Below are 18,764 nucleotides of genomic sequence, written 5' to 3' on the forward strand. Positions count from 1 at the left end.
CTGATAGCCGGGGCGGGCGAACCTGTTTTCCGTCGGAGACGCTCAGTCCCGCCAGAGAGCATCTTTTCCACCCACGCGTTCGGGCTAGGACGTTGTTAGGGAATCGGGGAACGTTGGTTCGGCGACCCGAACCCGCTTCGGCAAGGAGCGCCGTAGCGTGGGAAGAAACGGTTTGTGCCCGCGGCGTTGAAGTGGGTGAGTGCTCCTTAACCCGGGGTTTGGCAAGATTGCAGCCCTCCCGTTCGAGGAGAGTTAGGGTGGATCAAATCTCCCTTAATTGGGCTGCTTTCGGGCACATCTTTAAATGTCTTTTTTGAGACTGGAACCCGGGCCGATTCGAAACGTGAGGTTAGCGTCCTGGCCTCAGCTCAAAAGGCAAAAAAAAAACCCAAAAAGATTGTCTCGGTAGCGCAGCTGCTTCCCACCCACCGTTTGTTCGGTTAGACGAGGCGCTGATCGGTCCGTGGAGGCCTGAGTACGGACAGCTCTGTCCAGCTGAGCCTTTCCGAAAAGCTGACGTTTAAAACGAACGCGGGAGTGGAGGTCACGGCAGCCGGGATTCCGATGGCCGCCTCGAGCCGTGTCGAAGCGGGCTTAATAGGAGCACCAGCTAAAATACGGCAGTAACGATAAAAAACCAAGAACAAAATCAAATTTTGAGCGATCCTCGGCCTATAAAAGATGGTCGTGGGCGGGGAATGTGTCTGCTGCGTCGTTCCGTCGTACCCTCACAACCCAAGCGCTTAGCACAGTACCGGGCACGCGGTGAAGCACTGGAAAGACGCGATCGATCGATGGCCGTCTGCGAGGTGGCACTGACGGCGGAATCGGTTGGGGAGCCGTTCCCGTCTGATCCGGGATGCCAGCTAGAAAGACCGTGCCACGGTCCGGTCGGGTCTCTCCAGATGAGGGGAGAGGGCTCTGACCGTCCCGAATCCGCGGCGGGATCGGAACAGGCGACGTCCCCGCCGCTCACTCTCTCTCTCTCTGGTTTATTTGTGAGGTGTGTGTGAAAATGTGCGACCCCTCCAAAGGAGCAGCGGGCCAGAAGACCGTTGCCGTCCTCCTCCCGTGCCTCCTGGACAAAGGAATGATGAGCACCGTGGCTGAAGTTCGGGCTCTCAGGTTGGCATCATTTTTGCATCGCACGCGCCAGCAGCGCTCCCCGCCTGACCGGGACGTTCCCGGCGGGAGGCTGTTGGGATCAGCCTGGGTGAAGTTTGCAAGCCACTCGCGGTTCTCTGGTTCCTCGGTGCGACGGGACGGGAAAGCAGCCGGGCTGGAAAGGCCGAGAGAGGCGTGCGTCCGGAGCGTGGCGAGCTAGTCGTCCCCCAGACCCCTTTCTCGGCTCCCGTTCCCGATCGGCCGGCGGGTGACTGGGGAGGGATGTGGGGGTGGAGAAGAGGAAATTCAGGGGGGCCCATACACATTCCTTTAAACATCCTCAGAATTCACCAGAACGCTCCGAGCCGCCGGTCCCCTGGTTTCTAATCGGGCGGACGCCCTAGTTTCTGTCTTGGAGCGGCTCCCGCGCCGCCTTCGTTCGTTCGATCGTGCTTACTGAGCGCTTGCTTGGTGCAGAGCGCTGAGCTAAGCGCTTGGGAAGGGCAGCGCCGAGTCCTCCCGGAGTCCCGTGCGGGTGGAAATTTAGGAAGGGGAGACTGGTCAGGACTCGGTGGTGCAAGAGGACGCGAATGGAGCCGAGAGGGGTCGGGATACGTGGGGGGGTTGCGGCGACGTTTGAACCTGGATGTCACGCTTCGGCGTCGCGGCCTCTTCTAAAGCCGAAAGGGCTGCGTCCGTTGGAATTTAAATCCACCGGCCTCGGGCAGAGAGTTTCGTACCGCGGAATTAGTGGATCCGCTGCCCCGGCGAAGGTGTTTGACGCCCGGGCCTCCAAGGATGCCTCCTGCTTCCGTACGGAGGGTTTCAGCGGCCGCGGTCCGTGTGTTTCAGCATCAATACCCTGGTGAAGATCAGCAAAAGTGCCGGAGCGTTGCTGAAACCCCATGCCCCGAAACTCATCCCGGCTTTATTGGAATCACTGAGCGTCCTGGAGCCCCAGGTGCTCAATTACCTGAGCCTCCGTGCAACCGACCAGGAGAAGGTAAGTCGCGGGGGGCGGAGCGGGGTTTTTCAAATCGCCCCAAAGGAAAAAAAGGATCCGCGTGGGAATTCAGCGGTCCGTACTTTCTAGTAAGGCACGGAAGCACTAAACCAGCAAGGGGAAGCAGCGGGGCTCAGTGGAAAGGGAGGCCGAGGCTGGGGGTTCAAATCCCGGCCCCGCCACTTGTCAGCGAGTCACTTCCCTGGGCCTCAGTGACCTCATCTGGAAAATGGGGATGAAGACTGGGAGCCCCCCGTGGGACCACCTGATGGCCTCGTAACCTCCCCGCACATAGAACAGTGCTTTGCACGTCGTAAGCGCTTAATAAACACCATCATTATAAGAAGGAAAGGGAATTTGGGTCGGGAATTTTTCCCTCCCCAAACGTGATTAAAGCTTCCCCTCGGAACTCAAATATAAAGCAATGCTGAGCACATCCCCTTGGCGGTCTAGAGCCAGCACGTAGAACAGTGGTTTGCACGTAGTAAGCGCTTAATAAACACCATCATTATAAGGAGGAAAGGGAATTTGGGTCGGGAATTTTTCCCTCCCCAAATGTGATTAAAGCTTTTCCTCGGAACTCAAATATAAAGCAACGTTGAGCACATCCCCTTGGCGGGCTAGAGCCAGCGCATACAACAGTGGTTTGCACGTAGTAAGCGTTTAAACGCCATCATTATAAGGATGAAAGGGAATTTGGGTCGGGAATCTTTCCCTCCCCAAACGTGATTAAAGCTTTTCCTCGGAACTCAAATATAAAGCAACGTTGAGCACATCCCCTTGGCGGGCTAGAGCCAGCACGTAGAACAGTGGTTTGCACGTAGTAAGCGCTTAATAAACGCCATCATTATAAGGAGGAAAGGGAATTTGGGTCGGGAATTTTTCCCTCCCCAAATGTGATTAAAGCTTCCCCTCGGAACTCAAATATAAAGCAACGTTGAGCACATCCCTTTGGCGGTCTAGCACCAGCGCATACAACAGTGCTTTGCACGTAGTAAGCGCTTAATAAACGCCATCATTATAAGGGGAAAAGGGAATTTTTTCCTCCCCAAATGTGATTAAAGCTTCCCCTCGGAACTCAAATATAAAGCAACGTTGAGCACATCCCTTTGGCGGGCTAGAGCCAGCGCATAGAACAGTGCTTTGCACGTAGTAAGCACTTAATAAATGCCATTATTATTATTATTATTAAAGACCGTGAGCCCCACGTGGGACAACCTGATCACCTCGTTTCTCCCCCAGCGCTTGGAACCGTGCTCGGCACATAGTGAGCGCTTAACAAATGCCGTCATCATCATTATCCGTCTTCTTATCTACCCCCAATTCCTAGCGTACTTTGCTGGGGGCTTCCTGTGCGTTTAGTAAATATCAGGACTATTATTACCACCTGGCGAGAACGTTTCTCGGAAAAGGAGCCGCCCCCTCCGTGTACTCCCTCTTTCATTCCCTCCTTCCCGTGCGGCGATTTGCCCAAGTTCAGAGAGCGAGCGAAGAGCGAAAAACGCGACTCTCGTTGACTTTGCGAGACGGTCGAATTTGCAGAATGAGCATTCGAAGCGAGATGCGCCCTTTGAGGGTGGGATGCGACCGGGGCCACCCTCCATCTGAGGCTTTGGGGGTCGAGAGATGCCGATCGTAGAGGCAGAAGCCGTGAGGGCTGCAGTGTCTGACTTGGAAAGGGACCGCTGAGACTGAATAATAATCAATCAATCCATCGGTCGTATTTATTGAGCGCTTACTGTGTGCAGAGCACTGGACTAAGCGCTTGGGAAGTCCAAGTTGGCAACATATAGAGACGGTCCCTACCCAACAGCGGGCTCACAGTCTAGGAGGGAGGAGACAGAGAACAAAACCAAACATATGAACAAAATAAAATAAATACAATAGATAAGTACAAGTAAAATAAATAGAGTAATAAATATGTACAAACATATATACATATAATAATGATGATTGTACATATATACATATAATAATAATAATGATGATGATGGCATTTATTAAGCGCTTGCTACGTGCCAATCACTGTTCTAAGCGCTGGGGAGGTTACAAGGTGATCAGACGTATTTATTACTCTATTTTATTGGTACATATTCTATTTATTTTATTTTGTTAACGTCTTGTTTTGTCGTCCGTCTCCCCCTTCTAGACTGTGAGCCCGCTGTCGGGTAGGGACCGGCTGTAGATGTCGCCGACTTGGACCTCCCAAGCGCTTAGTCCAGTGCCCTGCTCAATAAATATGATTGAATCAGGTGGTCCCGCGGGGGGCTCGCCGTCTTCATCCCCCTTTTACAGCGTTTTCCTGAAGCCCCCCTTCACGGAAGAGCTTCTGAAATGAATTCTGAGCCCGGGGATTCATCCGAGAAGGGATTAAATGGGCCAAATCGACGTGACTTGCCTCGCTGGGCGGAAGTGCGTCAGAAATTAGGGGGGCCTCCGCCCCGGGGAAAAGCTAAAACTTCAACAGGAGTGCGATGCCTTGGCGAATTATAGTTTTTATTATGGGAAGATGGTCTGGATTCGCTTCGGGTCTCATTCATCCGGGTTCCAGCATTTAAAACAAGCGCGTGGCTCTGTTTTAAGTGAAGCGCGTTTCTTTTGATGAGTTAAACGCTGGGACACGCGGCGTGGAGGTGGCGTCCCCGACTCGGGGGGAGGAATCAGTGGGCCGTGTCGCTCTCCGTCTCTCCTCCTCTCTCTAGACCGCGATGGAGAGTGCCCGGCTCAGCGCTGCGAAATCGTCTCCCATGATGGAAACGATTAACATGGTGAGTGTGAAAGCGGGAAAGGGGCCCGGCTTAAATCGCCTTTCCGCTTGGCCCGCGACGCCGGACCGAGGCCCACCATCCCCAAGTCTCCGGACTTCCGTCACGGGGTAAGGCGGCAAGTGCCTCGTCGCCCGCTCCTCCCCGTAGTTTTGTCCTGGGAATTCCCCATCCCTCTTCTCCAAATGCATCCCCGTGCCCCGAGTGAGCTGCCGAACTTAAATTCGCGACGGGCCTCGGAGGAGGAGGTGTCTGCCGTGCCACCCTGTGACCCTCCGACTGCTATATGACGCCGACGCTCTGACCTTCAGCGGCACCGGGCGTCTCCCTTGAAACGGCGACGTTTCCTATAGTCCGGTCAGCGCTCCGGAGCAGTGCGGCCTATTATAATCGTATTGCAGATCATCATTAGTTATTAATTATATACGTATAAATTCTATAATCATATATTATTACTGTGAGCCCCGCCATGGGACAACCTGATCACCTTATATCTACCCCAGCGCTTTGAACAGTGCTTTGCACATAGTAAGCGCTTAATAAATGCCATTATTATTATTATTCTTAACATACCATAATTATTATATTACAGTATTATATTATTATAATCGCATTGCAGATCATTATATTATTAGTTATTAATTATATACATATGAATTCTATAATCATATATTATTACTGTGAGCCCCGCCATGGGACAACCTGATCACCTTGTATCTACCCCAGCGCTTCGAACAGTGCTTTGCACATAGTAAGCGCTTAATAAATGCCATTATTATTATTATTAACATACCATAATTATTATATTACAGTATTATATTATTATAATCGTATTGCAGATCATTATATTATTAGTTATTAATTATATACATATAAGTTCTATAATCATATATTATTACTGTGAGCCCCCCCATGGGACAACCTGATCACCTTGTATCGACCCCAGCGCTTAGAACAGTGCTTTGAACATAGTAAGCGCTTAATTAATGCCATTATTATTATTATTATTATTCTCTGGGCCTCAGTTACCTCCTCTGTAAAATGGGGGTTAAGACTGTGAGCCTCTCTGTGGGACAACCTGATCACCTTGTATCTACCCCAGCGCTTCGAACAGTGCTTTGCACATAGTAAGCGCTTAATAAATGCCATTATTATTATTATTAACATACCATAATTATTATATTGCAGTATTATATTATTATAATCGTATTGCAGATCATTATATTATTAGTTATTAATTATATACATATAAATTCTATAATCATATATTATTACTGTGAGCCCCCCATGGGACAACCTGATCACCTTGTATCGACCCCAGCACTTAGAACAGTGCTTTGAACATGGTAAGCGCTTAATTAATGCCATTATTATTATTATTCTCTGGGCCTCAGTTACCTCCTCTGTAAAATGGGGGTTAAGACTGTGAGCCTCCCCGTGGGACAACCTGATCACCTTATATCTACCCCAGCGCTTCGAACAGTGCTTTGCACATAGTAAGCACTTAATAAATGCCATTATTATTATTATTATTCTTAACATACCATAATTATTATATTGTAGTATTATATTATTATAATCGTATTGCAGATCATTATATTATTAGTTATTAATTATATACATATAAATTCTATAATCATTATTACTGTGAGCCCCCCCATGGGACAACCTGATCACCTTGTATCGACCCCAGCACTTAGAACAGTGCTTTGCACATAGAAGCGCTTAATTAATGCCATTATTATTATTCTCTGGGCCTCAGTTACCTCCTCTGTAAAATGGGGGTTAAGACTGTGAGCCTCCCTGTGGGACAACCTGATCACCTTGTATCTACCCCAGCGCTTCGAACAGTGCTTTGCACATAGTAAGTGCTTAATAAATGCCATTATTATTATTATTATTCTTAACATACCATAATTATTATATTACAGTATTATATTATTATAATCGTATTGCAGATCATATTATTAGTTATTAATTATATACATATAAATTCTATAATCATATATTATTACTGTGAGCCCCCCCATGGGACGACCTGATCACCTTGTATCGACCCCAGCGCTTAGAACAGTGCTTTGAACATAGTAAGCGCTTAATTAATGCCATTATTATTATTATTATTATTCTCTGGGCCTCAGTTACCTCCTCTGTAAAATGGGGGTTAAGACTGTGAGCCCCCCCGTGGGACCACCTGATCACCTTGTATCTACCCCAGCGCTTAGAACAGTGCTTAGCACATAGTAAGCGCTTAACATACCATAATTATTATATTTCAGTATTATATTATTATAGTTGTATTGTAGATCATTATATTATTAGTTATTAATTACATATATTATTATATAATCATTATATGATTACTGTGAGCCCCCCCCATGGGACAACCTGATCACCTTGTATCTACCCCAGCGCTTAGAACAGTGCTTTGCACATAGTAAGCGCTTAACATACCATAATTATTATATTTCAGTATTATATTATTATAATTGTATTGTAGATCATTATATTATTAGTTATTAATTACATATATTATTATATAATCATTATATGATTACTGTGAGGCCCCCCCCACGGGACAACCTGATCACCTTGTATCTACCCCAGCGCTTAGAACAGTGCTTAGCACATAGTAAGCGCTTAACATACCGTAATTATTATATTTCAGTATTATTATAATTGTATTGTAGATCATTATATTATTAGTTATTAATTACATATATTATTATATAATCATTATATGATTACTGTGAGGCCCCCCCCCATGGGACAACCTGATCACCTTGTATCTACCCCAGCGCTTAGAACAGTGCTTTGCACATAGTAAGCGCTTAACATACCATAATTATTATATTTCAGTATTATATTATTATAATTGTATTGTAGATCATTATATTATTAATTAATTACATATATTATTATATAATCATTATATTATTACTGTGAGCCCCCCCCCCCCCCCATGGGACAACCTGATCACCTAGTATCTACCCCAGGGCTTAGTGCTTAGCACAAGTAAGCGCTTAACATACCACAATTATTATATTGCAGTATCATTATAATTGTATTGTATATCACTGTTTTACTCGTTATTAATTACATATATGATTACGTAACCATTCTATTCATGCATTTGCTATATGATCTCTTACCGTGTTCTAATTGGATTACATAGCACCATCAGTCATGATATTATCTATATCATTCTTGTGTTTGTCGTGCGATATATTGCGTGTGGTTTATACCACACACTGCACAGTGAGATGATTATAACGAAGCGATGATTTTTCAAGCCCGGTGGTTTCTCCACAGTGAGATAATTATAACGATGCGATGATTTTTCAAGCCCGGTGGTTTCTCGCTGCCCACCGGCGCGAAACCCGGGCCCTTCTAAACCGCCGCGCGGCCGACGAAACTCTCCGCTCGGCACGGGGGCCGCTGGAATTTGATCCGGTCTCGGGGCGCCTTACGGGTAACGGCCCGCGTGTCTTCCCTCCACCCAGTGTCTACAGTATCTCGACGTGTCTGTCCTGGGCGAGCTGGTTCCCAGGCTGTGTGAGCTGATCAAGAGCGGAGTCGGTCTCGGGACGAAGGTAGGTGTCTTCGGCCCCGGAGGGAACGGCATTCGTGGCCTGCACGCGGTAAGCGCTCAATAAATACGATCGGTTGATTCCTTGAGCGCTTCCCAGGTGCGGAGCACTGGACTAAGCGCTTGGGAAGTCCAAGCTGGCAACGAAGAAACGGTCCCTACCCAACAGTGGGCTCGCAGTCTAGAATAATAATAATAATGGTACGTGTTAAGCGCTTACTATGTGCAAAGCACTGTTCTAAGCGTTTTGCCCCCCGGGAAACAGCGCTAAATCCCATCGCAGGCCGTCATTCCCAAGGGAAAAGATTCCGGCGGAGTGTTATTAACGCCGTGCATTTTGCTGATTTAAGCCTCCTTGCTTAATGATGATGATGATGGCATTTGTTAAGCGCTTACTATGTGCAGAGCACCGGTCTAAGCACTGGGGAGGATACAAGGTGATCAGGTCGTCCCACGGGGGGCTCACAGTCTCAATCCCCATTTTACAGATGATAATGATGATATTTGTTAAGCGCTTACTATGTGCAAAGCCCTGTTCTAAGCGCTGGGGTGGTTACAAGGTGATCAGGTTGTCCCATGGGGGGGCTCAAAGGTTTCACCCCCATTTTACAGATGAGGTAACTGAGGCCCAGAGAAGTTAAGCGACTTGCCCAAAGTCACACAGCCGACGCTTGGCGGAGTCAGGCGGAGTCACTTGGAGCGCCGCGAGTCGCGAGGCGACGACGTGTCCGGCAGCGGGCACGGGAGGAGGTTTAGTTTCACCTGCCTCGATTGCCCTGGGGAAGCAGCGTGGCTCGGTGGAAAGAGCCCGGGCTTTGGAGCCCGAGGTCACGGGTTCAAATCCCGGTCCCGCCGATCGTCAGCTGGGTGACTTTGGGCAAGGCACTTCACCTCTCTGCGCCTCACTTCCCTCATCTGGACAATGGGGATGAAGACCGTGGGACAACCGGATGGCCTCGTAACCTCCCCAGCGCTTAGAACGGAGCTTGGCACATAGTGAGCGCTTAATAAATGCCGCCATTATTATTATTATTATTATTATTGCAGCCACTTTGGGCTGGGGCGAGGTTGGAAGTCTGGAGGAAGCTCGAGGCTAAAATGATCCAGTTGAGAAACAACCAGAGCAAGCTTTTATTCTTTCATTCTTGCAACTTGCCATCCCCCCCGGTCCCCCGGTCCCCTGCCTAAATTATTGTATCCAAAGACAGGAAGAGAAATAAATTAAAAAAAAAAAAAAACAACGGTTCACGTATAAATGTGGAATATTTGTGTGTGTGTGTGTGTGGTTTTTTTTCCTCTATTATATCTTCGCAGGGAGGCTGTGCTAGTGTGATTGTGTCGCTAACCACTCAGTGTCCCCAGGATTTAGCACCATATTCAGGTAAGTTTTAGAAATTCGTGCGGGGGTATATGTGTTGGTCCATCATGGTGACTCCCCTCTCCCTCCTTCCCTTCCTCCCTTTCCCTCTCCTTCCCTTCCCATCCCTCTATATACCTGTATATATGTATATATGGTTGTACATATTTATTACTCTATTTTACTTGTACATTTCTATCCTATTTATTTTATTTTGTTGGTATGTTTGGTTCTGTTCTCTGTCTCCCCCTTTTAGACTGTGAGCCCACTGTTGGGTAGGCACTGTCTCTATGTGTTGCCAATTTGGACTTCCCAAGCGCTTAGTACAGTGCTCTGCACATAGTAAGCGCTCAATAAATACGATTGATTGATTGATTGATTGATCCCTCTCTCCCCTTCTCCCTTCTCTGTTTAAGTCGCCCCCCCCCCGCCGCACCCCCAGATCAACTCTCGCATCGCGTCGCAGAAATCCAAAAGTCTCGTTTAGTTTGGTGTAATGACTCCGGCCTGCTCCGCCCAGCGGGTTTGGTGAATCTGTTACAGAATTCCCTAATTCCGCGTAGGCGGAGCGGAGCGAGGTACCGAGCTTTACCGTCGCCCGTCCCGGGAGGAAACGGATGTTGAGCGGCGTCCTTTTTTTTTTTTTTATTTGGTCTTTCCAAAAAAAGGGTCCAAACACTCGGCTGGTACTCAACAATTCTTTTCTGGGGGTTGCCAACAGGTAAACTTATGAGCGCCCTGCTCAGTGGACTGACGGACAGGAGCAGCGTGGTACAAAAATCCTTTGCGTTCGCTCTGGGACACTTAGTACGGGTGAGTGCCGTTTCGGGCCGTTGCGGGTCGTGAGTCACGTCGCCCGCCTTCCCGAATGACGCGAGCGGGTTGTCCTCTTTCAGACGGCCCGGGACGCTAGCGTCGAGAAGCTGCTGCAGAAACTCAATAACTGGTACATGGAGAAGGAAGGTACCGTGCTCTCATCTCCGCGTGGCTCTCATTCGCTCGGAACGGTCCGAGGACTCGATCCGGGAACCCGTCTCCCTTAAAGCCCAAGCTCAGAATCCCTCCGGAAAATTCGTTCGGTCGTATTTCTTGAGCGCTTACCGTGTGCGGAGCACTGTACTAAGCGCTTGATGAGTGACTCGGTTTCTCCTACTGTTTTTTGGGGTCCCTCCCCTCTATCTTCAGAACAAATCTACAGGACGTCTTGTGCTCTGACCGTCCACGCCATCGGGCGCTACAGTCCCGACGTCCTGAAGAACCACGCCAGCGACGTCCTGCCCCTGGCCTTCCTGGGCATGCACGAGATTTCCGACGAGGAGAAAGGCGAGAAGGATGATTCCGGTTTGTGGACGGAAGTTTGGCAGGAAAACGTGCCCGGTTAGTGAGCTTCCCCGAGGCCGCGATTAGGCGTGGGTGCTTTCGGTTGCGGGCCTCCGCTCCCGGGGTCATTTAACGTCGTCGGCCGTACGAATTATCGGGCGGGTTCAGTCGGCACCGCTGAGGATTTGCTCTTTTCCGGTGGCAACTCTGATGGGCTTCTTCCGTCCGTGGTGATTTTTTTGGCCACCTAAACTGGCCTCAGTGGAAGCGGCACTACTTTCGACCCACTTCTCTCATTCATTCACTCATTCATTCATTCAGTCAGTCAGTCAGTCAGTCGTATTTCTTCTCATTCACTCATTCATTCATTCATTGTCGTATTTCTTGAGCGCTTGCTGCGTGCAGAGCACCGTACTAAGCGCCTGGTGAAGTCCAAGTCGGCAACGTCTAGAGCCGGTCCCTGCCCGACGGCGGGCTCGAAGGGGGAGACGGGCAACGGAACGAAACGTATTAAGAAAATAAAATGAACAGAATAAATACGTACATGTAAAATAAATAGAGTAAGAAATCTGTACGAAAACAGATATACATAGTGACTTGAATATCATCATCATCAGTCGTATTTATTGAGCGCTTCCTATGTGCAGAGCACTGTACTAAGCGCTTGGGAAGTACAAATTGGCAACATGTAGAGACGGTCCCTACCCAACAGCGGGCTCGCAGTCTAAAAGGGGGAGACAGAGAACAAAACCAAACATACTAACAAAATAAAATAAATAAAATAGACATGTACAAATAAAATAAATAAATAAATAGAATATAGAGAGCACACCCCTCGAAATGGTTATCACAACCCCACATTTGGTAACCGGGTTTTCTAGATATGCCTACGCGAGGTATCCAAGCATGGGGACTTTCCTTTTTTCAGGGCAGTAGTTGCCCAAAATCAATCAATTAATCGAGGTATTTATAATAATAAGAGTAAGAACGGCCTGTGTTAAGCGGTTACTATGTGCCGAGCGCTGTTCTAAGCGCTTGGGAGGTTACAGGGTGATCAGGTTGTCCCACGGGGGGCTCGCAGTCCCAATATCCATCCCACAGATCCCCCACTGGGAGGGAATTTTGACGTCGTTATGGCCGATTTGTGTCGACGGTCCCTCACCGCTCTCGGAGCGGGTCTCCTGGAGTTTCTCGAATTCGGGACTGCTCGGGCTGGAGGAGCGGCGTGGCTTCGTGGAAAGCGCCCGGGCTCGGGAGTCCCGAGGTCGTGGCTTCGAATCCCGGCTCCGCCGGGTGACTTCGGGCGAGTCGCTTCGCTTCTCCGGGCCTCAGTTCCCTCGTCTGGAAAATGGGGATGAAGACCGGGAGCCCCCGCCGTGGGACGACCCTATCACCTTGTATCTGCCCCAGCGCTTAGAACAGTGCTGGGCGCATAGTAAGCGCTTACAAATACCAACATTATTATTAGAGGAGCCGATTCGGCAGAATTCCTTAGGAGCGATAGACTCACTTCTCTGGAGATGTCGCATGTTTCCCAGGGGGCCTTCGGTCAATCGGCCGTATTTATTAATAATAATAATGGTAATAATGATGAATAATCATGGTATTTGTTAAGCGCTTCCTACCTGCCAGGCACCGTTCGAAGCGCTGGAGTAGATACAGGGTAACCGGACTTGCAATCCCCGTTTTCCAGATGAGGTAACTGAGGCCCGGAGAAGTGAAGTGACCTGCCCAAGGCCACACACAGCAGACGCGTGGCAGGGGCGGGATTAGAACCCATGACCTCCGACCCCGAAGCCCGGGCTCTGTCCCCTGCGCCACGCCGTTTCCCTTTATTGAGCGCTTACCGCGTGCGGAGCGCTGTGCTGAGCGCCTAGGAGAGTACAGTACAACAGAACGAGCAGACCCGGGCCCTTCCGATAATAATAATAATAGTGATAATGATGGCGTTTATTAAGTGCTTACTCTGTGCCAAGCGCTGGGGAAGTGACAGGGTGATCAGGTGGTCCCGCGGGGGGCTCCCGGTCTCCATCCCCATTTTCCAGATGAGGGGACTGAGGCCCGGAGAAGTGAAGTGACTGCCCAAAGTCAGTCGGCGGAGCCGGGATTTGAACCCGTGACCGACTTCAAAGCCCAGGCTCTTTCCACTGAGCCACGCGGCTCCGTAGACGAATAAAGGAGTCATTCATCGTTCGAAGAAACGTACGAAAGTGCCGTGGGATTGGGGTGTACGGTGGCCCGTCCCGGATGGATTTGGATTTGGAATCAGCCCACTCCGTATCCCTCCCGCAGTTTCAGCCCTGCGCCGCCGCTTACACTCTAACTACGCTTAGCTGATCCCCATCAACGCTCCCGCGCGTCCCTTTTCCCCTCGATTACTTCCCCCTTCCCTCATCTCTTCTCGTCCGCCCCGCGAGCCGGAAAAATTCCCCGAGGGACCGGGGCTGCGCCGACCCGCCGTTGTCGCACGCGACCGCGTCGGATCCCTTTTAAATTCCCGGGCCCGCGCTTGGAGCCGTCGCGTAGCGGGACCGCCGTCGGGGAACTGAAGTCGTCGGCCCGTAGCTAGGACCGGGGACCGACCGTGAACTCACTGTCCTCAGGGCTGGGGTTGTTACCGTAGAGTCGGATCGGACACAATCCGAGGGCGAGGGAACGGGAATTCGTCCGCATCCCATCAGTTGAGTCATCCAGCGCGGAGCGCCGCATCGAGCCCCGTCTCACAGCTGAGGAAACCGAGGCCCGGAGTGAGCGTGACTCGCCCAAGATCGCAGAGCGGGCGAGCGGCGGGGCCGGGATTCTCATCCAGGTCTCCGGACTGTGAACCCGTTGTCGGGTGGAGACCGTCTCCCTCCGCTGCCGGATTTTTCCAAGCGCCCCGGTAAACGCTCAACAAATACGACCGAGCGAGCGGACGGAATGACTCGCCTCTGTAAATCATCATCAGTCGTATTTATTGAGCGCTTACTGTGTGCAGAGCACTGGACTAAGCGCTTGGGAAGTCCAAGTTGGCAACATCTAGAGACAGTCCCTACCCAGCAGTGGGCTCACAGTCTAAAAGGGGGAGACAGAGAACAAAACCGAACATACTAACAAAATCAAATAAATAGTAAATAGTAAATAAAATAAAAATAAAAGTAAATCTGGCCCTCCGGCCTCGCCGTCCCCGAGTAACAGAAATCATCATCATCGTCATCAATCGTATTTATTGAGCACTTACTGTGTGCAGAGCACTGTACTAAGCGCTTGGGAAGTACAAATTGGCAACATATAGAGACAGTCCCTACCCAACAGTGGCCTCACAGTCTAAAAGGGGGAGACAGAGAACAAAACCAAACATACTAACAAAATAAAATAAATAGAATAGATATGTACAAATAAAATAAATAGAGTAATAAATATGTACAAACATATATACATATATACAGGTGCTGTGGGGAAGGGAAGGAGGTAAGATGGGGGGGATGGAGAGGGGGACGACGGGGAGAGGAAGGAAGGGGCTCAGTCTGGGAAATCAGCAACACTGGGAGCGGAATCGCCCTCTGTTTCCCACCGTCTCCTCTCCCCGCCCCTATCCGGGCGACGGCGGTGAATTCCAAGGGTCGGGATTTGCGGAAGAATTCCGGAGCCCCCCCCCAAGCTCCTTGGGAGTCTCTCGGTGAGAAATCGCGGCCTCAGAGCAGCCCTCTTAAACCCGGGCTGAAGAGGAATGTCATTTTCTGCCCGTGTGTGCCGTGGTGTTCGGTTGTTTTTGTTTTTTTTTAATAACGCTGCCTTTCTTTTTGACGTCGGCAGGGACTTTTGGCGGCATTAGGTTGTACATGCAGGAATTGATTTCCATCACCCAGAGGGCCCTGCAGTCGCCGTCTTGGAAAATGAAAGCCCAGGGAGCGACCGCCATGGCGTCGATCGCCAGACAGACCAGTTCCTTGGTACCGCCGTACCTCGGGATGATCCTGGCCGCCCTGCTGCAGGGCCTGGCCGGAAGAACGTGGACGGGCAAGGTAAAGGGACTCTTCCGCGCCGAGCTGGCTTTTGACGGGCACCCTTTGGGATTTTATGGCATTTAAGCACCCACTCCGGGTCAGGCACCGCCCTGGATGCGGGGGAGGACCGAAGACGGTCAGGTCGGACCCAGTCCGTGGCCCACGCGGAAGCCGAGCGAGCCTTCCGCTTATTTTCCCCGTTGGCCTCCGCGGGACCGGGAAACGGGAGGCCCTTTTTCGAGATAACGATCCGTCACCGGGATGGAGCTGCGCACGTACGCGCTCGCTGCCCCGGTCGGGTCCGTCCCGATCGGCCTGCGTCGCTCAAACGCTCTTGTCGGGATCCGGGGATTTTGTCAGCTCAGGCGACGCGCGGAACGACCATCCGGTGCGACGGGTGAAGATCTATTCTAGTCTGTTTTATTTTGTTAATATGTTTTGTCGCGTTCTCCGTCTCCCCCTTCTCGACTGTGAGCCCGCTGTCGGGTAGGGGCCTGGACTTCCCAAGCGCTCTGCGCGCAGCAGGCGCTCAATCAAGACGGTTGAACGAACGAACGAAAAGAAAGGGGCGCGTGCTCTTCCAACCGTCGCTCCCGCGCGGTCCGACTGAGTGGCTTTGTGGTGACGCCCTTGTCTTCTTTCAACCCCTCAGGAAGAACTGTTGAAGGCCATCGCTTGCGTCGTGTCCGCCTGCAGGTAATCCCCCCCCAGCGAAGCCGTTGCGCCGCTCGTTACCGGTCGGCGCCGGAAGGGCGGGAACGACCGGTCCGAACCCCTCGCGCGCGCTGCTTTCGCCCCCGTAGCGCGGAACTGGAGAAGTCGGTGCCGGATCAGCCCAGCGTGAATGACATCGTCCAGTCGGTGCTGAAAGAGTGTCGCAAAGAAAACGTCAAGTACAAAATCGTGGCCATCAACTGCATAGCTGACATCCTGAAGGTGACCAAAGAGGACCGGTTTCAAGAGTTGGCGGACATCGTTTTCCCGATCATTAAGAAGGTAGGCGGCCTCGCCCGCGGCCGGAGTCGCCCGGTAACCACTCGGTCGAACGGGAGGGAACCCGGTGGATTCGACTCGACTCTCCCTTACTTCTTCCTCCCCTCGCTCGTTCGTTCGCTCGTATTTATCGAGCGCTTCCCGTGTGCGGGGCACCATCCTGAGCGCTCGGGACGGACAGGTCGGCAACGTGTAGAGGCGGTCCCTGCCCGAAAGGCGGGTCGGAGGGGATGATAGCGGACGATCCCCGTGTAATAATTCACTCGGTCGTATTTATTGAGCGCTTACCGTGTGCGGGGCACCGTCCTGAGCGCTCGGGACGGACAAGTCGGCAACGTATAGAGGCGGTCCCTGCCCAAAAGGCGGGTCGGAGGGGATGATAGCGGGCGATCCCCGTGTAATAATTCATTCGGTCGTATTTATTGAGCGCTTACTGTGTGCGGGGCACCGTCCTGAGTGCTTGGGAAGGACAAGTCGGCAACATATAGAGGCGGTCCCTACCCAAAAGGTGGGTCGGAGGGGATGATAGTGGACGATCCCCGTGTAATAATTCATTCGATCGTATTTATTGAGCGCTCACCGTGTGCGGGGCACCGTCCTGAGCGCTCGGGAAGGACAAGTCGGCAACGTATAGTGGCGGTCCCTGCCCGAAAGGCGGGTCGGAGGGGATGATAGTGGGCGATCCCCGTGTAATAATTCATTCGGTCGTATTTATTGAGCGCTTACCGTGTGCGGGGCACCGTCCTGAGCACTTGGGAAGGACAAGTCAGCAACGTATAGAGGCGGTCCCTACCCAAAAGGCGGGTCGGAGGGGATGATAGTGGACGATCCCCATGTAATAATTCATTTGGTCGTATTTATTGAGTGCTTACTGTGTGCAGAGCACTGTACTAAGCGCTTGCAGGGCAGGCAGGCGAGATCCCGGAGGAGGAGGAGAAGTAGCCTGCCCGACACAAAGCAGTGGGCAGTCTGTGGCTAGCATCCTCGACTCCCCCATAGCCTAATGAGCTGAATGACCCCCCCCTCGGTCTCTCAGTCCAACGAGAGCCTCGTGGTTGGGGACCGTCTCGATATGCTGCCCAAGCGCTCAGTACAGCGCTCCGCGCCCGGTGAGCGCCCGGTGAGTGCGGCAGAGCGGACACAAATGCCGGACCTCCGGCGGATGGGCTCTCTCCCTAGCATTCGCTCGAGAGCGCCGGCCTCCGTCCGTCGAAGAAGGAGGAGGAGGAGGAGGAAGGCGAGAAAGAGAAGGAGCTGCACACGGAGTCGCTGCTGTGTGCTTTTGAGAGTGTCGGGAAGGCCTGGCCCAGGACCGGAGACACCCAGCGTGAGTAAAACCAGCCAGGTCGGCGGCGTTGGGGCTGTGCGGGGAAGAGGTGGAAAAGCCGTCACCCGAAGCGGACGCCTCGGGCCGGAGGGGCTCCTTGGGGCAGGAAAACTGCCGCCCTCGGGCCTAATAGACGGAACTGGTGGCCCAATAGGCGGCCCAACCAGTGGGCCCCCGTGACCCTTTTAATCCGGTTAGTGTCACTGAAATTCTCATCGTCGGGCCCCGTCCCTCCTTGCCACTCCTGGCGACCGCAGCACGGTGATGACGCTATTTGCGACTTGTCATTGAATCCCTCCTTGCCACTCCCGGCAACTGTAATACGGTAATAACGCTCTTTGCGATTTATTGAAATTCTCATCATCAGTCCCCGTCCCTCCTTGCCACTCCTGGCGACCATAGCACGGTGATAACGCTATTTGCGACTTATTGAAATTCTCATCATCGGTCCCCGTCCCTCCTTGCCACTCCTGGCGACCGTAGCACAGTGATAACGCTATTGACGACTTGTCGTTGAAATTCTCATCATCGGTCCCCGTCCCTCCTTGCCACTCCTGGCGACCGTAGCACGGTGATAACGCTATTTGCAACTTATTGAAATTCTCATCATCGGTCCCCGTCCCTCCTTGCCACTCCTGGCGACCGTAGCACGGTGATACCGCTATTTGCGACTTGTCATTGAATCCCTCCTTGCCACTCCTGGCGACTGTAATACGGTAATAACGCTATTTGCGACTTATTGAAATTCTCATCGTCGGTCCCCGTCCCTCCTTGCCACTCCTGGCGACCGTAGCACGGTGATAACGCTTTTTGCGACTTATTGAAATTCTCATCGTCGGTCCCCGTCCCTCCTTGCCACTCCTGGCGACCGTAGCACGGTGATAACGCTATTTACGCCAGAGAGAGCCGTTTTACGACCAGACGAGAACCCGAGGGAAATTCGGGCAACTCGGCCAGCGGGCCGACTTGGGGCATCTAGGAGACCCCGGAGAACCGCTAGATGGGAACTGTGACTGCGGTTCGAATCCCGGCTCCACCACGTCTGCTGGGTGACCTTGGGCAAGTCACTTAACTTCTCTGAGCCTCCGTTCCCTCATCTGTAAAATGGGGATGAAGACTGTGAGCCCCACGTGGGACAACTTGATCGCCTTGTGCGATCAAGCGCTTAACAAATGCCATCATCATTATTATTATTATCTGGGCCGACCGCCCGGCGGGCCACCTGGGCGGCCAGGAGACGCTGGAGAATTGCTAGAGAAGCAGCGTGGCTCAGTGGGAAGAGCCCGGGCTTTGGAGTCCGCGGTCGTGGGTTCAAATCCC

General features: G+C 51.5%; 1 protein-coding gene across 4 annotated transcripts in view; it reads left to right on the top strand.

Annotated features, from left to right (window-relative positions):
- ECPAS (Ecm29 proteasome adaptor and scaffold) overlaps positions 1-18,764 on the top strand; it is a 134,197-nt gene that overhangs the window by 105,128 nt on the left and 10,305 nt on the right. For all 4 annotated transcript variants that reach the window (XM_038770203.1, XM_038770204.1, XM_038770205.1 and 1 more), the window contains 12 exons: positions 1,004-1,125; positions 1,957-2,107; positions 4,810-4,875; positions 8,376-8,465; positions 9,776-9,842; positions 10,540-10,631; positions 10,715-10,781; positions 11,004-11,195; positions 14,934-15,142; positions 15,777-15,820; positions 15,928-16,120; positions 17,297-17,444. In XM_038770203.1, the coding sequence (XP_038626131.1) occupies positions 1,004-1,125; positions 1,957-2,107; positions 4,810-4,875; positions 8,376-8,465; positions 9,776-9,842; positions 10,540-10,631; positions 10,715-10,781; positions 11,004-11,195; positions 14,934-15,142; positions 15,777-15,820; positions 15,928-16,120; positions 17,297-17,444 (1,441 nt within the window). The remainder of the gene's footprint in view (positions 1-1,003; positions 1,126-1,956; positions 2,108-4,809; positions 4,876-8,375; positions 8,466-9,775; positions 9,843-10,539; positions 10,632-10,714; positions 10,782-11,003; positions 11,196-14,933; positions 15,143-15,776; positions 15,821-15,927; positions 16,121-17,296; positions 17,445-18,764) is intronic.

The sequence above is a fragment of the Tachyglossus aculeatus genome, chromosome X3 (genome assembly GCF_015852505.1).
Source record: "Tachyglossus aculeatus isolate mTacAcu1 chromosome X3, mTacAcu1.pri, whole genome shotgun sequence".
Lineage (NCBI taxonomy): Eukaryota > Metazoa > Chordata > Mammalia > Monotremata > Tachyglossidae > Tachyglossus > Tachyglossus aculeatus.